At 37.4% G+C, this 21725-nt stretch overlaps 1 protein-coding gene across 2 annotated transcripts in view; it reads right to left on the bottom strand.

The window, feature by feature from the left end:
* CRHR1 (corticotropin releasing hormone receptor 1) overlaps positions 1-21725 on the bottom strand; it is a 99475-nt gene that overhangs the window by 44664 nt on the left and 33086 nt on the right. For both annotated transcript variants that reach the window (XM_074260996.1, XM_074260995.1), the window contains exon 2: positions 6880-6964. In XM_074260996.1, the coding sequence (XP_074117097.1) occupies positions 6880-6964 (85 nt within the window). The remainder of the gene's footprint in view (positions 1-6879; positions 6965-21725) is intronic.

A 21725-nucleotide genomic window follows, 5' to 3' on the forward strand; every position in this document is an offset into this window, starting at 1 on the left:
TTGGTCTAGGTCACCTCGAAAGTCCTTTTTAGCTTTTAAGGTGTGTATGTATGGAACATATAAAGCGAGATATTTATTGAGGAAAGGTGGATGAAGCCAGAAAGGGAACGAATATGATGTATGTGATCAGAGAAAAGAGAATATAAATTAGGAGTGGCAACTTGGATTAGCTATGGGAATTCATTTTTATTCTATTTTTAAAATAATGATAGCTTTTTATTTTTCAAAACATATGCAGTTAGTTTTCAGCTTTCATCCTTGCAAAACCTTGTGTTCCATTTTTTCTCAAGAATTCCTTTTGAATGTAAAGAAATATAGGAGTAGTGGTTTAATAAGAAAAGGGAAAAATGGAGGAGAGAGAGAAAACTTGTAGAAGAAGGGGAAAATGGAGGTAGCAGGGCACAGGGACAAAATGTATTGGTAAGCAGCATTTTGGATAACATTGTCATGAAGTACAGGAAGTTGAAATCTACTATGTTTTGCAGGATATCTGATCATTTTTCCATTGCTGCCCCTCCTCTCATTTATTCACACCCTACCTTTCAAACATCCTGAGATACAGCTCCTGGCTAACTCAGCACCTTCCATTAGGAAGGGTTCTCTTTAATGAGCCCTCTGGGCAGACCACTGCAGTAGCTTGCAGCTCATACACAAGGATTCCAAAATATTGCGCATAAACATCAGCCATCTCCTAACTTCCTCCCCTCTGGGCAGCCTAAGCCTTGATCCTTTGACAGAATGGGGAGTTGGGAGAGATGGAGAGACCTTCAGAAGGGGGGTACCTGCTGATTAGGCAGTGGACAGAGCCAGGAGCCAGCTCAGCGGTACCATATGAACAGAGCAAAACACAGGGCTGTCAGAAAGAAAGGAGTTCATAGAGAGGAGGGGACTGAGACTACAGAGGAGTGTGGTGGAAGAAAAGAAAGAAAAAAGGAAAGGAGGGATGGGAAAAAGGAGGGAAGGCATGTAAGAAGGAATAAAAAAAAGAAGCAAGGAGGGAAAGAGGAAGAAGGGAGGAAAGAAGGAAGGAGAAATGAAGGGAGGCAGAAAGAAGGGAGAAATGGAGGAAGAGAGGCATGAAGAAGGGAGAAATAAAGGGAGTCCAGAAAAGGAAGGAACAAAGAAAAGAAGGGAGAATAGAGGGAAGGAAGAAAGGAAAGAAGGAAGAAGGAAAAGAAGAAGGAAGGAAGGAAGGAAGAAATGAATGAAGGAAAGATGGAAGCAAGGGATAAAGAAGAGGAAATGAAGGGACAAGGAAGGGAAGGAATGAAGGGGAAAAAGGAATGAAGTAAAGGAGGAAGATAGGAAGGAGAGGAGAGAAGAAGGGTGGAAAGAAGAAAAGAATAAATGAATGAACAAATGAAAAAGGAAGAAAAAAGAAGGCAGGAAAGCTAAAAGGAAAAGGGGAAGCAGAGAAAAGGAAAAGGTAGATAAAAAAAGAGAGGAGGAAAAGGAGAAAGAAACTGAGGGAGACAGACATGGAAAGGATGAGTGAGATAAAAGAACTATAGAGAGACAAAGAGATATCCAGGATATCTAAGACTAGCTGCAGAGAAGAGCCAAAATGGCTCTGCTTTCTAGATGTAGATGATGTGGAATGGGGGAGGGGCAGGGCAAGCAGGGGTTGGATCACTTAAAGCTAACTCTCCTTTTCATCCAGAAAATGCAGGGTTTCACTGTTTGTCTGGAAGTACCTTGGAAAACAGGGCAAAGTCTTATTGTGACAAATAGACATTTTCCCCCCCATTCCTAAGCCATAGGTACTGTGAAGGGAACTAGAAATTGTCGTCCCCCCCAATATTAATCTGGCTTTAGAAGAAAGGTTTCAGGAATGAAGCTCAACCAACCTTGTAAATAAGCCTCCTGTACTTAGCAGCCCACAAAACTCACGAGGCAGGAGCTTCCTCCACCAGCCCCATCCCCAATCCTCATCCCCAACAAAGGGCAGGGTAGCTACAATAGGGTCCAGTGAAGCACTTCCTGGGGCCTGCTGCTATCTCAAAGCAAGTCTGTTCATACTCAACTAGTGCCAGCAACGAAGACCTATAGTGATCAGGTAATAGTATAGAGATGACTTTCCTGGTTTTCCTTTCTTATGGTACTTTTTGATCCAGCCTCTTAGGGATTATTATTCTCTATTCCTCACACATAACACTCTATGTCCTCCCATTGTCCATCTCTCAGGCCAAGCATTCTTTTCTCTCCCTATATATATCTGTCTCTTGAACCAGTTTCTTCTTTCAAGATGAACTCCAGGCACTATCTTCTACATGAAGTCTTTTCTGATCCCTCCAACTGACAGTGCTCTCCCTCTCAAACTATCTTGGATTTAACTTTATATATTTTTTATTAATTTTATATTTATGCTGAAAGCATTTTAATGTTGACCTCCAATAAGCTCATTATGACTAGGGATTAATTCATTCTTGGAACTTGTATTCTTATCATCTAGGAAATGCCTGACACATTTTGCTGTGGTTCATTCATTTTAGTCATGTCTAACTCTCCGTGGTCCCATTTGGGACCATCTGGGTCCAGTAGTCAAACATAGGTTAGGATGACTAGAGATGGTCCAGGATGCAGTGAGAAACTTTTTAAACTAAGATCTGCAACAGGTCTCAGTTTGACTGAATCCAAACCCATTCTAGGATTAAGGCTAAATAACAATTGGGGCATAGAATGGAGACCAAGAAAGTTTCTAATTCATCTCCTTCTGACTTTCTGCTAAAATTTTTTTCTGACACCTGAGGGTCTAGACTTTCATCAGGGTTCCAAAGAATCTTCTGTGGAATTTAAAAAATTATTCAACCAAAAACGATGTGTTTTTTTCAAGCAGAAAAGGTCCATTGTTCATAGCTAAACCCCAGCACACCCTCAATGAGAGTTCCTTTACTCTCTAATAGGCTTCCAACTTCAAGAAAATGAGCCAGATCCAATCCTATCTGATCTTCAATTTCCACACAATTGAATATTTGGAGAACGCTGCTGACTGAACAGTTAGTGTGACTGTTTTGAATTAGTCTTAAGACTTCAGGAAATCGTCTCCCTGTGATATGGCTCTATGAATCTGAACAGTAGGGCAGGACCAGGGCATAATACTTGGACTTTACACAACACCCAGAAATTCTGAGTTAGACTTTGTCTGCACCCTGTGGACAGGGACTATATACCAATCCTATTCTATTCCATAGTGTTCAGTTAGAGTTGGCAAAGAATACTTGTCACTACCTGACCATAGCAAAGTGGGAAGGCAATGACTCTGAGAGAGAAATGGGGGATAGTTTGATGGTTTATATTCAAGCTGTCATTCATTCATTGTCTCCCAATAAAGAATATTTTCAGGTGTTAGAGATCAGACCAAAAATCACAGAGTGGTTGCTCATTCTATTCCCACATTTTTGTCCTTAGTTGTCAATCATCTATCAGTAAGAAAGATTCTATTCTCTTTCCTAGTGGTAGGAAAGGCTGGAAGGTACAGGAAAGGGAGTGAGAGGGCTAGGTGAGTGACCTTTATCCATTATAATATATAAAGTAGACGAAGGGAAAATTCTGATGCTATTTCCAGATTTTATAAGGACAGGCAGTCTTTTCTTCACTATCTTACTTTCTGGGGTTCTTTAGTGATCACATTGAACCATCAGTCACCCTAGAAACCACCTCAACCATTATCATTCTCAGGGAGAGAATTGTCAAGAACATCTGGGCAATTACCTTCCTTCATTGACAAGCTCATCATTCCACTAAGAACAGACTGGGCCCTCTGGTATATATATTCTACAATCAACATAACTGGACTTGATTAGTTTAGACAATTCACTTGTCTGAAGGCAGAGAGCTGCACCCAACGACTCCCCAAAATCCTTTTCCAACTCTGCAGAGGAAAAGAAATAATGGGTGCATCACTGTGATTTTGAGTTGGTAGAATATGAGTTCAAATCTTGCCTCTCATACTCAGCTGGACACAATTTTTTTCTCTATCTTGGCATGAATAAGTGCATCTTAGACTGTCTTCCTTTCAGTGTTAAACAGGCAGCTATGTATAACTGCTATTTCTGCCTTCCTTTACTCAAGTTTGTATCCAAGGATGAACGAGACACACAGCACACCCTGTCTTGGACTCCTGAGGTCAATAATAGACTAGAAAATTCGACTGCTATTCTCAACTTTCCTTAAGGCCAGTGGCTGATCAATTGTGAATGCAGCATGATTATATGCCTTTCTGAATTACATAACTACCTGTGGAAAATGATTCAAATTTAGAAGCCCATTTTCCTCATAGAAGCATACTTCTCCATATACCAATTATTATTTCTCTTTTCCTTGGTTTGTATTGAATATAAACTTTTGGAATAAAGTCTTTTTATTTATTGTATTTGAAATTGTAAATAATGGGTTTGCTTTTCCATGACAATATGTCATACTTGTGTGACCCTGGACAAGTCCATTAACTTCTCTCAATCTCAATTTCCTTCTCTGTAAAATGGGAATATTAATATCACCTATCTCAGAGAAGTGAAGATCAAATGAAAAAAGTATAAAATGCATTGTAAATCTTGCATCCCTATGTAAATGTAAACTTATATAACACACCCATGGCTCTGATGAGGTTATAATACAATTATGTGATTTTTATAATTTTGTGATCTATCTAGACTGTGCCAGATGGACAGATGAGCTCAACCTTCTAGTCTATTTCCCAGTGGTGCTCTCCTTGGTCCTGGAATATGCCATTTGAAAAGAAGATGAGGACTCCTTACAGAAAACCAGTGTCTTGTTATCACTAGGCAGCCACACTGACCATCCATCTGTCAATGTCCCTCTCTGCTCCCCACACTTTCCATCTGTCTCTTCCAGTGCCCATTGGTCTAAACAGGTCCAGGGAGGGAGAAGAAAGAAAAATGATACTTGATCAGAGGTTTCTGCACAAGTGATTGATCAGCACACCATAAAGCTACTTTGGATTGAGAGAGAGAAGCAGTGGTGGGGATGAGGTGAGGAGAGGGAGGAGGGAATATAAATCACAGAAGAATGAATGCCATTTATCAGCACCTCCAAGGACAGTGACACCTCCAGATATAAGCTATGGAATAGACCTCTTTAGGGAGCAGGACAAATGAATTAATAGAGCCTAACCAGCTATTCCTTCTGTCATGGGTCACCAGGACCATTCCTATTAGGGGACCCTCATTTCATAGAGAGACTCATTGTTTACAGTTCCTCTTCATACATACCTGCTGCATTAATCTTACAATGCCATTCTCATCATGCTCCTTCTTGAGTCAAGAACCTAAGCAACTCCCTGTGGCCTGATATACAATCCAAATTCCTCACATATCAGCTGAGCTCCTGATGATTCTCCAGGTCCATGTCTTCCTTTTGTCTATACCGAAGCCACTCATCCAACTGTGAATTTCTGCATGTTCATTCTCTGTATACAACTTGGTAATTTCTGTCTCCAAGTTTTTAACTGTGTCATTCCCCCTTCTCTTACCTAATAAAATGAATTTCCATTAATTTAGTTTTTCTGAACCCAGTTTTCTCATCTGTGGAAAAAATGGGAATGATCATCGGTATGCAATAGGTTGCTAGAAAGATTGCATGTAAAGTATGAAGCAATCTTCCTATTTCACTTTCATTCCTGGTCTAAGAAATCCCTTATTCTACCTCCATATACCACTCATTTTTTTGATCAGCAGGAAAGGATTTTTGAATTCATTGATATATTACTTGGAAATAATCAATGTGCAAACAAAAAGCCCATTACAGAGGTTACCTTTATGGTGTTTATCTTCATTATGTCTAAGCTATTTCAGGTACATACCTTCTGCTTTTCCCTCTCCTCCCTCATATCAGACTATGGTCAAATTCTATGTTTTCTTTCTTCTATCTTTCCCTCATACAATTAGTATAGTGCTCTACCCACTATAGGTACTTAATAAAAATGTATTAAATAATTTGCTAAAGCTAAAGAGGCCAATTTCTGTTACCATTCTTTCTCCCCTCCACTGCTCCCATCCTCCTTCTCCCTGTAGATGCTACACCTCCCTCTTTCTCCCATCTAATACATGTCTGGTGCCCACTGATGGACATACTTGTTTGGGATTGGACAATCAGAATTAAGCTTCCCTGGTCTAATTCATGTAATTTTCATGGAATGAAAAAGGGAAGCATTTGTTTAGTACTTTGTACAAAGTAGGATTAGAAATGTAGTATATACAAATAGAAATACATTCTAATTAGGGGAGACAATACATAAAAAAGGGTTTAGTTTCATTTATATCAGATAGAAGACCCAATTGGAACTATGGGTCCAGAAAGAAAAACCTAGAAGATATTAAGATCCCATAGACCCTTGGTTAGCTATGGCAGGGCAGAGAGTCCCTGACCAGTGACTAATAGAAAGGGAATAATAGGCCCAATAATCAAAGTGTAGTGGGGCTTTGGGTTACCTTTGACAGAGACAGTGGTGAGAGAGGTCAGCATGCAGGCCAGAGTTGGGATGAGGAAAAGAAAAGATTCTCAAAGGCCTTTATGTGCTAGTTGGTAGGATGGGGTAATGCTTCAGCATGGTCAAAAAGAAGAGATGGACTTAGATAATTATCAGGACTTCAGTAGATGGCTTGTAAGTTTGAATGAGATACATTAGACAATGAGGAATATTACTGAGGTTCTTGAGCCAGGGAGGGATAAGATGAAATGGTATCACAAGAAGATGTTTTTGGCAGATATGTATGGAAAAGAACTAGAAATAGGGAATCTCCCTAAGAAATGGAGTCATAGTACAGATGACTTTTGTGTTATTACTTCTCCAATTCTGGTGCACACTATTTAGAGAGAAGTTGAGGAAAAGGGAAGAGGAGGATGCTTTGTGGTACTCACCAGTGGTGTTGTTGACTAAGGACAGGCTTTCACAGTACTGATCCTGGAATGAGGCTGAAACTGGTACAATCCATAGAAGAAATACCTGTAGCGGTCATGAGAAAAGAGAAACATAGTTAGGATACTCCAATTATTCCCAGAGATCTCACTTTAGACAAGGCAGCAAAAACTAGAAGCTCATTGAATTTAGAGTTCGAAGAAACCTCAGAGCTTATCCAGTGCAAAGCCTTCATTTTGTAGGTGAGGAAACACATTTAGGAGAAGTGACTTACCCAAGGTCACACAGACATTAAGTAATAGAACTAGAATTTGAACCTAAGTCCTCTTTGATTCTGAACTCAGTGTTTACCCTACTAAATCATATTGCCTCCAAACGTTTAAATTCTATATACTCAAGTCAAAATGGCATACTTTATCAAGTGCAAAATAGTAAACTATCCTCCCTCCATTGTAAAAGACCTTCCCCAAAATCTAGCAACTACTTGGGCATGAAATTCCTATCTATGATAAGGAAAGTAAACAACCTGTAATGGACAGAAAAGCACAGTCCTAAATTTCCATCTCTCACAGATTCTACAGCATCCTAATAAACACATTTATTTAGTCCTTCAAAAAGCTTCCAAGTAAATGACAACTTAAAGACTTGGCTTGGAATAGAGCTTTAGTTCTAGTTCAGTCATGTCTGACTCTTTGTGACCTCATTAGGGTTTTCTTGGCAAAGATACTGGAATGGTTTAAAATTTCCCTCTCCAGTTCATTTAATTAGTGGGGAAACGGAGGCAAACAGGATTAAGTAATTTACACAGGGTCACATAGTTAGTAAATATCTGAAGACTCCAGGTCTCAACAGATTACCTTCTATGCCAAACCTGGCTGCCCTGGGATAGAGCGGAGAGAGTCAGACTGCTGTGAAAGGAAACTGAGAGCTCTTGTGGAGTGTTTGGTGAAAAGAATACTCTATTTCTAGCTAGAGGAACTGGATTTAAATACTTAATCTAATAATAATAATAACAATAATAGTAGCAACAGCTAGCATTTGTATGGGACTTTAAGATTTGCAAAGCACTTTACAAATATTATCTTATTGATATTTATAACAATCCTAGGAGGTAGGTGCTATTATTATTATTCCCATTTTACAGTTGAAGGAACTGAGAGTGGTTAAGTGACTTGCATGAAGCTGCATAGCTAGTAAATGTCTGAGGCTGCATTTATACTCAAACCTTCCTGATTCTAAGCCCAGCTAAAATGGCTGTTAAATTCCATTTTCCAGAAGAATTATATTTATTGAATTGCATTTCAGACCTGGTTCCATCTCAGAGTCAAAAGACCAAACTAAATTCTCCTTCTGATCTTCTATTAGAGGTGTGAAAATGGGCAAACTATACCACCTCTCTTTAGTTTCTTTCTCGTAAAATGAAACTTTGAGAGTCCTTTCCAGTTCCAACTTTTCATGACTTCTCATTTGTATATGGGCCCAATTGGGTTGGTACATTTGCTTTCCTTGGTTTCCATAAAGGAGTCCCTTTCAGCCTTGGATCCACAAATATGCAAACTGTTCACACCTAGAGATGGGAAGGATCTCAAAGGCTACTTTGTCCAACTGCTTCATTTTACAAATGAGGAAAGTTCAATGATCCAAGATCATATAGGTAATAAATAGCAAAGGGTGGGTTTGAACTCGTGTTACATCAGAGCCAAGGATGCTCTTTTTTCAGTACCATGTTGTTTTCATCTCTCTGCATATAATTACATCTCCTCTCGTTATATTCACATTCTCTTCTCCCCACTCATTTTCAGGGGGAGAGATTTTGACAGTTTTACCCTTTGTTTTCATGTCTGACATTCTGTCACTTTATAGCAGCGGTTTTTCTCTCACAACTATACCATTTCTCAGAGCAGATCCACTGGGGAAAGGAAAATGCTTCCTAAAGAGTCAATCCCCCTGGGATTCCCTCCTTGCAGAGCAGAGCAATCCCACCCAACCAAGCAGGCAGAACTGAGTTCCTTCTGCTAATATTAGAGACTCATTATAGCTCAGCCCTGCCCCTTCTCAGCTGCAGTGCTGTGCTCAAAGTCTCCCTTTAATTAGGCACTTCCCAGTGTGCTCACATGTGCCCACCCTGTTCACTGGTAATAAATACATGCTGGGGATCTGAGCTCATGCTGCTTGCCGGCCTGTCCTTGGATTCCAGGGAATAGTTGTGATCTCTTGCTTCTAGGGACCCTAGAAACTGCTGAGCCCCTAAAATAAATGAAGGCCATGGAGAAGGTCCTCGCTTATTTGCCCATGGTAGGGAGAGTTGTGAGCAATAGCCATATTGAGACAGATGTGTGGGTGGATTCTAGGCACAAATCCTGGAACAGAATACCCAGCTACCCTCAATTTAATTCAACAAGCATATATTAAGTGCCAAATGCATGCTAGGTGATGAAAATGCAGACAAAAATGAAATTATTCTTGTTTTCAAAGAATTTAAATTTCAACTAAGAGACACTCAACTATAAAATGGGGGTGATAGCAGAGACTACTTTGTGGGGTTGTTGTAAGGATCCAATGAGAATTGCAAAAATGTTTAGCAGTGACTGGCACCTAGAAGGTGCTATATGTGTCTTTTTAAATATAAATATAAAAAATATGAAAAATAATTTGTTGTGGCAATCCCTAGCATCTAGAGATTAGGAATGCCTTCATATGTTGGGGCTTTAGCTAAATCTGGGGAAGCTAAGAAATAGAAGGGAAGGATTTCAGGCAGAAGGAATTGTCCATTCAAAAACATAAAAAAGGGGAAGATGAAGGATCTGTGTGAGTAAAGCTAAGAAGACCAATTTGGTTGGATCATAAAGTGCATGAAAGAAAGAAACATGTAATAGGCCTAATAGGTTAAATAAAAATTATGAAGAACTTTGAATACCAAACAGAGGAATTTTTATTTCATTCTGGAGCCAAGAGGGAGCCACTGAAGCTTTTGCACAAGGGAACTATTAAATCTTACCTGTACTTTGGGAATATCACTTTGGCAGCTGGGTGGAGGGTGAAGCAGAAATATGTTGCTAAAATGGTCCAGGTGAGAGGGCATAAGACTATGCACATAGGGTGATGACCCTGTCAGTGGGGAGATGAGAATAGATGGGAGAGATGCTGTGAAGAAAGTAACCAAAGACCTGAGAGTTGATTAGATATGAAGGTTGAAGGAGAATGAAAATTAGCGATAACTCTGTGTTTGGAAGTATAGCAGTGTTCTTAACAAAACTAGGAAAATTAGGAAAACAGTTATTGGGAGAGAGATAATAAGTTCTGTTTTAAACACGGAAAGTTTGAAATCCCTTTGGGACATCCAGTTTGAAATGTCCAAAGAGTAGTTGGTGATATGGAACTGGAATTCAAGAGAGATTCCAGGGTAGATCTGTAAATTATACACACAGATGATAAGTGAATAATGACTAACTTGCCCAGGATCACACAGCTAATGAGCTCATCAGAAGGTATGTAAAAAGAGAAAAGAAAAAGGCCTAAGCAAAGTCCTGGGGTACCTAATCAATTGGAAGCATGGTAAAGAGGATGAATTATAATGGAGACTGAGAAGAAAGTCTTTACTAGGTATAATGCATTTTGAGAAACATATAATCCATGTAGTAGTTTTTTCCTCCCTAAATTCCCACTTTTAAACTTTATTCTTTGCTCAAAAAAAAAAAAAAAAAAACAAAAAAAGGAATGAAAACAGTTTCTTGTTGGTTTAATTGAGTGATCAAAAGTGTTCTGACGGAACTTCACAGTTTCAAATTCTAATACTGAAATGGGTTTTGAAGAAATCTCTTTCTGAGGCAGTCTATATATATTGTATTGAGGCAACTTCAGCCATGGAACCAGAAATCTATGATATGCACATTTAATCAAGAACAAGGGTTCGTCTCAAAGAGGAAAATAGAATTAGAAAAGAAAAATGAAAAGGCATTTTACACTAGTAGAGGATGGATGAAAAAGCATTTGTGAAGTGCTTACTGTATGCCAAGAATTGTGCTAAGTATGAAGGATACAGAGAAAAAATTAGAACTCTGGTCCATTGACATCAGAGACAGTGCTCTTTTTCCCAGTATTTCTCTTTTCTTCTCTCTGGCTATACAGAAACTCCTTCTCATTATATTCATATGCTCTGTTCACTCATTTTCAGGGAGAGGACAATTGGATCATTTTAACCTTTGTTTTCATATTCTAACATAAGAAGAAACCTCAGGGATTCTTCTGGTTCTGGAGCAGCTAGATAGCTCAGTAGATAGAGTTTGGCCAGAGTTAAGAAGATCTGCTGTAAAACCTGGGCAAGACACTTGACCTTTATCAGCTCAAGTTACCAAATCTGTAAAATAGAGTTGATTGTACCTATTTAGCAGAGTTGTTGTAAGGATCAAAGTAGATAAATATTGTAGCATAATTATGAAATAATAATTTCAGGACATAATTAACTCAAACAGATGAGTCTTCCTGATTCCAGTCTATCCATTTAATTTCCCTTACTTGTCACATAACAGGTGCTATATCAATGTTAGCTATTAGTATTATTATTAGTAATAATAGTTTTAATTCGATAATATCTATAAAGCATGTGATCCATTCACCTGTTGTTTCATTTGTACACAATGACCATCTTTTTGGATCATCCATATATACTATACATACACAAACTATTTACACATCACACTATATATAAATATACTATATATACTAAATATATATGCTATATACATATATATCATATACATATCTACTATATATTAAGGCAAGTCTATATGATTATCCTTTCCTAAGGAACTTCTAACATTTTGTTAATCAGAAATTAAACATCACAGCCTTGCTGATTTTCCTCCCTAGGAAATAACTCTAGTGTTTATCCTTATTTCATAAACAAAAAACTGAGGCAAAGAAGGATGGAAGCTACCCATTTCCTTCCTTTGGTTTCTCAACAGAAAAAAAGGTTCTTTCTCAGAGTCTGTTATCCTAATAGAGAGAACTTATTCTCAACCTCCCACCACCCATCACATATCAGAAAATGTTAGATGCCTTTAGGGAAATCTCCTGTCTAGCCAGAGGTATAATGAAGACTTCCTGAACTTACTACAAATTCTTACTCTTTTTTTCCAGAGCTAGGACCAGAGGTAGGTAAGATAGAGGGCCAATGGAGTGACACACGGAGGGTACAATCACTTTTAATATTCATTTTTTTTATAAAAGCACATTTTTATGGCCAGAAAAATCTACAGCTTGTAAGTCAATGAAATGACACATGGTAAAATCAAGGGGCCATATAGATAGCCTCTTAAAAGGGAGGGGAAGGTTTCCATTTTGAAACCATGCTTCCTGCACACATTTTTTCTTTTTTTGGCTGGGGCCCTTCCTCTCACCCTATTTATATACCTCCAAGGAGAGAATCAAACCATGCTATCCCACCGTTATATCTTAATGCCTTTCCAGTCTTCAAGGAAAGAACAGCTAGGGATTGCAGTGGTAGAGCATCAGGTCTGGAGTCAGGAAGACTCTTTTTCCTCAGTACAAATCTTCCTTTAAACACTTACTGTGTGTGACCCTTCATAAGTCACTTTACCTTGATTGCCTCAGTTTCCTCATCTATAAAATGAGCTGGAGAAGGAAATGGCAAACCATTCCATTTACATCTGCCAAGAAAACTCCAAATAGGGCCATGAAGAGTCAGATGTGAGTCTTCAAGATTCATTTAACATGCAAAACCATCTGGAATATTAATTTCATGATTACAAATCTTAGAGGTAGAAAGAACAAATAGTCCAATTCTGTGAGTCAATACCTCTACAAACTATTGGTATCTGCTCAGCATCCAGCATCTGGTAAAGGCCAGAAGAGAAGAAATTTGGTTCAATGAACATTTATTAAATGTCTACTACAAGAAAGACACAATATTAGATGCTTGAAATACAAGGATACGAATAATATAGTTCTTGTCCTCAAATAGCTGACATTGTGCTGGTGGGGTAGGGGCTGGAAATAACATGTTTTGAACTAAGAATAACTAATAATCCAGCAAAGAAATAGAGGGAAATTTTAGGAAGAATATACTTTTAACAATGGGATGAGGGAGGAATCAAGGAAAGCTCTCTAGAGAGCCTTCTGGGTCATTAGGAAAGGCTGAGGGGAGGAAGGATTTAAGGGCACCAAAAGAATACACAGATTTTCAGTCCACAGTGTTGCACCCACTCTCAAAGACCAGAGAATGAGCAAGCAATGGATTTAATAATAGTAAGAGTTGATAATTACATAGCATTCATCAACTTACAAAGTATTTATAGGTAACTAACTGGCACATTGAATCAGCAAGACAAAATTGAATCTTGGCTTAGTTGTATGATCCTGGGCAAGTCACAATCTTTCTCAGTTCAGTTTCTGAATCTGTAAAATGGGGATAAATATGGTGCCTACCCTGCAGAGTTATTGTAAGAATCCAATGAGATAATATAAAGCTCTGCAAATCTTAAAAAGCTATACAAATAAATGCTCCCTGTAAACAGGTAGTTTAAAATAAAATCCATTATTTTGCCTGATCCTCATAACAGTCTTAGGCTATAAAGAGTTAAAGTATTACATCCATTTTATAGATGAGGAAACTAAAGACCACATAGGGAGCTGATTTCCCTAAAAATTAAACAGGTCAATGGCAGGGCTAGGTCTTATTTCTCCAAATCCATTCCCTCTATGATACAAAAGTGTTTCTGGATTTAGCAGTTTACAGAGCACCTACTATGTGCAAAGTAGTGTGTCAAGGAATACAGAAGGAAATGAGATCAGATCCCTCTGCTTTCCAAACCATAAAAGACATAAGACTACACTAAAGAAAATGCATCCATTAGTTAGAGGAGCATTGGACTGAGACCCAGAAGACCAGGATTCAAATCCCAATTCTACTGTGTCACTATGTGACCCTGAGCCAATTACTTGACCTCTCAGCTCAGTTTGCTCAGCTGTGAAATGAAAGGGTTTATTTGGACTAGATGATATCTGTTTTATCTCTGAAATTCTGTGATACTAAGAAAGATGTAGCTTGATGGGGCTTGTGGCGAGCTGCTCAGCTGAGTGAGGATGGGGGAAAAGGGGATGAGAGTGGGGGTTGGGAGTCTGAACTAAAGGCACCGATATTCCAGGGATACATAGCCTACAGCTGTTCAAACTCTGCACCTGCCGCATTCTGCCTCAGGCTGTCCCTTAAGCACAGCAAACAAGCATGGAGCTCAAGATTCCCAACGTGACTTTGGCATAAAGGTTAATCACTCCGAAAAATGCTTATTAGACACCATAAATAACTGCATTGCCAAAGCGTGATTTGGTCTTTAAGGCACAGAGACGAAATTTCCTTGGATGTGCTGATTTGGTAATTAACCTTTCGGGGCTAGTCTGAAAGGGCAGAGTGAGGGGGAGGGCAGCAGAGAGAACACCCAGGTCTTCCCACCCCCACAAAGGTTAATTAGAAATAAGAGGAGAGGAGGGACTGGGGCTGGGGGCCAGGCTGGCTAAATTGCATTTCTAGCTTCTTCTTTCTTTTTTGGGGGGTGGTTACCCTCTCTTTCTAGGGACTAGCTTTGCTTCTAAGTTTGGGAGAGATTCCAGATCACCAGCCTGGGCAATCAATCCACCTTGATCATTAAAAATAGAGGGCAGTATTGTCACCCCTTCATTATTCATTGTCATTTAACTTGCAGTTACTCCGTTTCTGCTTCTGTAAAATGGAGATGATAATAATAGCACCTACCTCCCAGGGTTGTTGTGAGGATAAAATGAGAGAACATTTCTACAGTGTTCAGCACAGTACCTGGCACACAGTGTGTTCTAGATAAAAGTTAGCAATGTTGATGGCAGAAACTAGTCAGCCAAATTTTCCCTCTCTGGGCTTTAATTTTCTTCTCTATAAAATGAAGATAATAGTACTGTCATTCATTCTTGTCTTACTTCACAAGGTTATCCAATTGGATTTGATAAACATTTATATGGTTACTATGAGCAAAGTATGTTAGATATTGGAGTTACAAAGACAAAATAAAATATGAACTAGTTTCTTCTTTCAAAGAGTTTATATTCTATTGAGGATATGAGAGAGAGAGAGAGAGACAGAGACAGAGAGACAGACCAGAGAGACAGACAGAGACAGAGAGAGAGAGAGACAGAGACAGAAAGAGAGAGAACATAGTATATATCGTCTCCAAGAATCCAGCAAACAATGAGAGTTCTCAATGACCTATATATACACATAGCTCAGACTCAGGGGGTAGACTGAGGAGGGGGCAGAGTCAGGATGCTCAGAGTGGGAATAGGACTCTGACAGGGTGGGGTGAGCCTCCAGAGATGAAATGACATAATGGGGGGAAGCACTGGAGAGGCATCTTGATAAGACAGTATCTCATATTCTAATAGCTTGGGATGGGGAGAGGAATTCTGATATTCTAAAATATAAGATCTTTTATCCTTATCAAATATTCTGATAAAGAGGGAGGGGAGATTTTGCAGAACTGAGAAACAGAGAAACTGAGTCAGGTCAGGATAATTAGAGAAACTGAGAACTGTGGCATAACATAGAATGGCATCAGAGAAGATCAAACATATGGCATAGGAGATGATCAGAATACCCTATTCAATTGATTTTCCACATTCCCAGGTGATGAATTAAGGAAGGCAAGGAGCAAGTAAGAGAGACACTGAGGTGTTTTAAAGGAAGTATAAAAAATGTCTATTCTCTAGTGAACCTTTTAATTGAGCTTGATGGAAATACAGAGCATCTAGATATAGCTTGAAAAGCAAGATTCATTTTCTTTTCTTTTTTTTTTTTGTAAAAGCTTTTTATTTTCAAAACATATGCAAGGATAATTTTTCAACACTGACCCTTATAAAACCTTCTGTTCCAAATTTTCCCCTCCTTTCCTCCACACCCTTCCCTAGATGGCAAGTAATTCAATATGTTAAACATGTTAAAATATGTTCAATTCAATGTACATATACATATTTATACAATAAAGATTCATTTTCTAGGGAGCAATTGAATCAGGGGACAACTCTGGAGGTATGCCCACTGGCAGCAAAGAAGAGAATCTGCCATGGAAGAAGAACTAAGTGATGAGGTTGAGGTAGCAATTCCTAGGTTAAAATAAACATGTGACAGATTCACAGTGGCCATTCTCTTTGGCAAAAGGTAGATTTATTTAGGGGAATAGATTACAGACAAAATGAAGGGATTCAATAAACACCAAAAATGGCAAATATGAAATAGAATTGGAGAACATAGAGTTAATAAGAAAAAGGACAAGTTCTCCATGGGAACTCACAATTAACCAGGAGAAAGAAAAATATTCCAAGAGGTGAAAGTAAACCATTCACTGGCAGATTAGACTAAGAAGAGTTAGCTAGAATAAGGAGAAAGGCACTATTAAAAGGAAGGCATTATGAAGGAGACAAATAGTGTATCTTCATCAAACAGATTGTTTATAGGGGAAATATAGCTTTGGGGGCTTCTCAGGCACAAAGTCAGGAACTCAAGAGGGAAGGGGATCAAGGAAGAGAGGAAGTGCCAAGGAAATCAAAAGTGGGAGAATCAAGGAGTCAGATGGAATGCACTTGGCAGATAAGGTCCCAGACCTGTCTAAAGATATGCTAATCAACACTTCAAAGGTTGTTTAAAGATGCACAGAGGTTTAAGGGATAGACAAAAGACTTCCATCCTCACAGTCACTCTATACAAATAGAATAGTCTGAGAATTTGTTATATCTGATAACAGCCATTTGGGCTTCTTTCTGACCAGGAACTCGATAGAAAATTATTCCTCATCTGAGTGGAGTGTGGGGTAGAGGGAGTAAAGAAGGATTTCTTTGCAATATATCTACTTGCCCAGTAAGAGACTGTACATAGTAGTCAAGGCAGGAGCCAGATATGAGGAACTGTATTGTGGGACTCTCTTAGCTATAATTTTAAGAGTATAGACTTATAGAATACTGGAACTTTGGAGATGTTTTGTCCCCTGGAGATCCAACCTACAAGTGTAGGTTGGACAATAGTTTCAGAAGAAGCATCATATAAGTAAATTAAGTAAGTAAAAATAAGTTTTAAAAAGTCAATTTTGAGAGAGAGAGAGAGAGAGAGAGAGAGAGAGAGAGAGAGAGAGAGAGAGAGAGAGAGAGAGAGAGAGAGAGAGAGAGAGAGAGAGAGAGAGAGAGACTTTCTTCAGGTCCTATTATTCACATACCTGGCATGATCCCCAAGCTTATACCTAGCATCTTTTGAGGGACTTGATGTCTCAATGTCTCAATGCAAAAATCTTGCCAACATTTCCCTCTCCCTAAAACAAGTGACAGATATTGACTCTTCCCAACCATGTACAGAGGATAGGCAATGTCCAAAATGATAACTTCTTAATATAAAAATCAAAGAATAAATTTTCATTTGAACTCAACATTTCAAATCAATATGACCATTTATGTATCTTAACAAATAGTAGTCAGGCTGCATCAGACTTTAAAAAAGGACTGAAGCCCACCTAGAGTTAGGCCTGTTCTTTCAGAGGCTATTAGGGGCAAGGATCCAAAACCAGTAATCCCTAAATCCTAAAACACAGAAGGAGGCAAAAGTTGATTTGCAGCCTCACATAAGAGGTACAGAAGTAAGGGTTACTTAAAGAAATGGAATTGAAGATAGAAGAGCAGAAGTGAATGGATGATGTAACCTAGCAAAGTCCATGGGTGAACAGAAAGAAAATAATTCCTAGAAAATAAGTTTAGAAGAATCACACATGTTTAACCTGTATCAAATTGCTTGCTGTCTTGGGGAGGGAGAAATAGGGGGGAAAGGGAGAAAAATTTGAACACAAGGTTTTGCAAATGTGAATGTTGAAAATTATCTTGGCATATATTTGGAAAAAGTAAATATTATTTAAAGAAAAGAAAATAATTCTTATAGTCTCCTAACAGGAAGAGAGGCTACTGGAGATGGAAAAGGAGCCAGAAAGGAAGGAGTGAATTGAATTTGGGAAAAATTAAATGGAAGAATCTTAGCTTAGTGAGGGAGGATGTCCTGAAGAAGAGCACTCTTATGAGGGAAGAGAGTATGCTTATGTCCAAAGCAGACAGCATTTTTATGGGAATCTGATCCTCTGAATAATCCTCTTAATTTCAATGCCTTCCTCCTGTTGTTTATTTTCATTTTAACAGTATATATGCTTGTTTGTACATAGTTGATGCTAGGTCATCTCCTCCATTTTATTGTTAGCTATTTGAGAACACAGATACTATCTTTTACCATTCTTTGAGTCTTCAATGCTTAGCACAATGCCTAGCACATGGTAAGCACCTGATAAATATTTACTAATTGACCACTATCTCTGAGAAAGTGTTGTGCATTTATAAAGTTCTGACCCAGAAGAAGGAATGTGTGGGATTACTAGGGGCTACTCTCACCTAGAGTGATTGTGGAACTTACCAGATATGAGAAGGCAGGATCATTAAGAAAGAGAACAATCATTTGGACAGTAGGGAGTAGCACTACGTCCCATAATTTGAAAACAGGATAATTATTACTAGGTGGTGCTACTTTTAGCCACCATTACATCCTTCATAAATTGTTACTTTTAGGAAAAAGGAACATTGGGAAAAAAAGAATGATAGGGGAAGATCAATAAAGACAGTAATGGAGAAATTAGTTATAAAAGAAAGCTCAAACCTTGTAACTCAGAAGCTGTAATTCTATGAGGAACATGGAGTGATTAAGTAATAAATATGGCTATAGACTATGAATCAGAGAATGAAATTTCTGAATAGTTTGGAAGGGAAGAGAATTAATAAAGAGAACAACACAAAGAAAAACTTCTTAGAAAAAGTCTCCAAAGAAACAAAACTAACAAACTTAAGAGGCTGGAGGGGAGAAGGAAATTCAGAGTTAACCATTTAACTCAGAGAAGAATAGAAAAGAACTAAAAAAAGGGGGGGGTAAGTTGTTTAAAAAGAGAAAGAAATAAATGATTTAATTAAAATCTCCACACTAGGAAAATGATTGGCAAATGAAAGGACTAGATCAGGAAGGGAGCCTATTGAAATAAAATGCTTCAAAGTAATTTAAACAAAACTGTAGTCAATACAAAATATTGACTTAAAAGAAATAGAGGAGAAAAAAATAATCCTAACAGTAAAGAAACAAATTAAGGAAAATATGAATCAGCCTCTCATAACTTATAAATATATATATACTCCAAGAAAGTTGCAAAATGGTTAAGAAAACTGATGAGGTTTAGAATTGCGATACCTACATGAAATTAAGGTTTAATTGAGGTCTAGTGGCAGGTTTGGGGTACAGGGAGTCAAATAGAGTTCTCCTGCAACCCCTTTGGATTCGATGTAAGGATACAGAGTTAAATGAGGTCTAGTGGTGGCACAAGAGTCCCCTGTAAAGGAATTTACAGACCCCAAAAACCTAGAAGAGATTTATTATGGGGTTTGGAAGTAAGGCTAAAGTCTAGTTAGTAAAGGGTGAAGGTAGAGATAAGAGGGCACCAAAAACAGTGTTCCAGTGGGCAGAGATCTTTGGCATACCAGGCATAAAGTCCCATGTTTGGGACTTCTGCAAAGAGAGGACTCCAGCTTGGCTCTTTTATAATGAGAGATTTAGTTAAAGGGGCCCATGGGTGGTGTCCCAAGTTGGCTCAGATCCGATGGGGGCTGGGAGAACCCAATCTTCTATTGGAATTCAAAGGGATGCTTTTGACCAGGATTTATTAATCAAAGGTCCTAGCTTCTTGAATTGATAATGCATCAGCTAGGAGGGGTTGGGAATTAGAAAGGAATAATCAGTCTGAAAGGACTAGTTTCTTAAAGATACCACAACCCGAATCAAAACAATACCCTAAAATGATTGCTTCAATGAGATACATATAAAAAGCAAAAACACACATAGAACTAAAATGAAAGGCTGCAACAAAATTTACCATGCTTCAGGTGATGAATTGCAATCAGACAAAATGAAACAAAAAATTCAGAATATTAGTAAACATAAACAAGGCAGTTATAATATTCTTTAAAAATTGTTATCAAGTTAAATTTATGTGTATCAAATGGTATAATATTTAAATTCAAAAAAATAATTGAATTGCAAAAAGACAAAGATAATAGCACATTAAAAATAGGAGATTTTTAACATTCCCTTCTCGGAGCTAGACAAATAGAAAATTTTTAAAAAGGGAAAAAACTGAAATTTTAAAAATCTTGTGGAGACTAGCACTAAACAAATCTGTGAAATTTTCTGAATGGAAACATTAAAGAAATCCCTTATTTTTCATAACAACACAGTACATTTGAAAATAGACTATGTATAATATAAAAGAGAAATTCTGAATAAAATTTTAATAACAGAGATACTAAACATATATTTTAGAGGCTATAACACAGTAATTATTAACTTAAGAAAAAATTACAGAATTAGAAAATAGAAATGTAATAGTGAAAGATAAAGATGATGATGAGAAAATATACCAAAATTCATGGAATGCAACAAAATTAGGCCTTAAAGGAATAAGTAAATCCCTAAAACATATATTAAGAACATAGAAATATGAAAATTAAAGGAATTTTAAAAATTAGAGACCCAAAATAAACACTGAAGATTAAAGGAAAAATAAACAAATTTGAAACCAAAAAAGTTCTAGAACTGATAAACAAAAACAAGATGTGGTTCTTTGAAAAGACTAACAAAATTGATAAACCTTTAACAAATTTAACTAAAAAGAAAAGTGAGTAAAATTAATTAACAAATTAAAAATGAAGATGAAATCACAACAAACCCAAAAGAAAACTTAAAAATGATCAAAACTTATTATCAAAAAAAACTTACTATACTAGCAAATCTTAGAATTTGAAAAAGGATTATTTGTAGACTTATTGAATAATCAATCAACAGAACACCAGATAGAGATCTCACATAATCCAATCTCATTTAAAAAAAAAAAAACTGAATTATCTATAAAGCAACAACTAAAGGAAAAATGAAGACATTGGTGAAAATAAATTTATAAGAAAATTCTATCAAACTTTTAAAGGACAAATAATGCCTTTATTACACAAATGATTCCCCCAAAATTATGTTATCATATACATATATTTATATAATTTATCACATATATTGTAGTATAATACAAATTATATATTCTACCAAACTTATTTTATGAGACAAATGTAGTTCTAATAACTAAACCAGATATACAAAAAAGATTATAAGTGTCTCTCTAGAAAGTATGGAGTGTGTAAAATGCTGGACCTGGAAATAGGAAGACTTCAGTTCCTGAGTTCAAATTCTGTCTCATATGCTTACTAGCTGTGGGACCCTGGACAAGTCACTTAAACTAAGTTTCAGCTGAAAAATAGGAATAATAATATCATCTACCTCCCAGGAGTGTCATGAGGATCTAATAAGATGTTTGTAAAGCTTATAACAATCCCTGGCATAAAACAAGAGCAATCCCAATAAACTTTGGATGGAAAACCCCAGAGTTATCCAGAGAAAAAAATATCAAGACTGAATGTAAATCAACACATGTTATGTTCACTTTTTCTTCTTCTTCTTTTTTCTCATAGTTTCCCCCTATTGTTCCGATGTAAATCAACATCTTTTAAAAGATCAAAAGATCAAAATATTTTTATTTCCTTCTGCCTTTTTTCCCCTCATGATTTTCTCCTTTTGTTCTGATTTTTCTCTCCCAACCTGATTCCTATAGAAATGTGGGAAAAAAATGAATGTACATGTATAACCAAAAAATGTTATTTCACATGTAATTGGGGAAAATAAAATTAAAATTAAAACAAG

Source organism: Sminthopsis crassicaudata, chromosome 4 (genome assembly GCF_048593235.1).
Source record: "Sminthopsis crassicaudata isolate SCR6 chromosome 4, ASM4859323v1, whole genome shotgun sequence".
In the NCBI taxonomy this organism is placed as follows: Eukaryota; Metazoa; Chordata; class Mammalia; order Dasyuromorphia; family Dasyuridae; genus Sminthopsis; species Sminthopsis crassicaudata.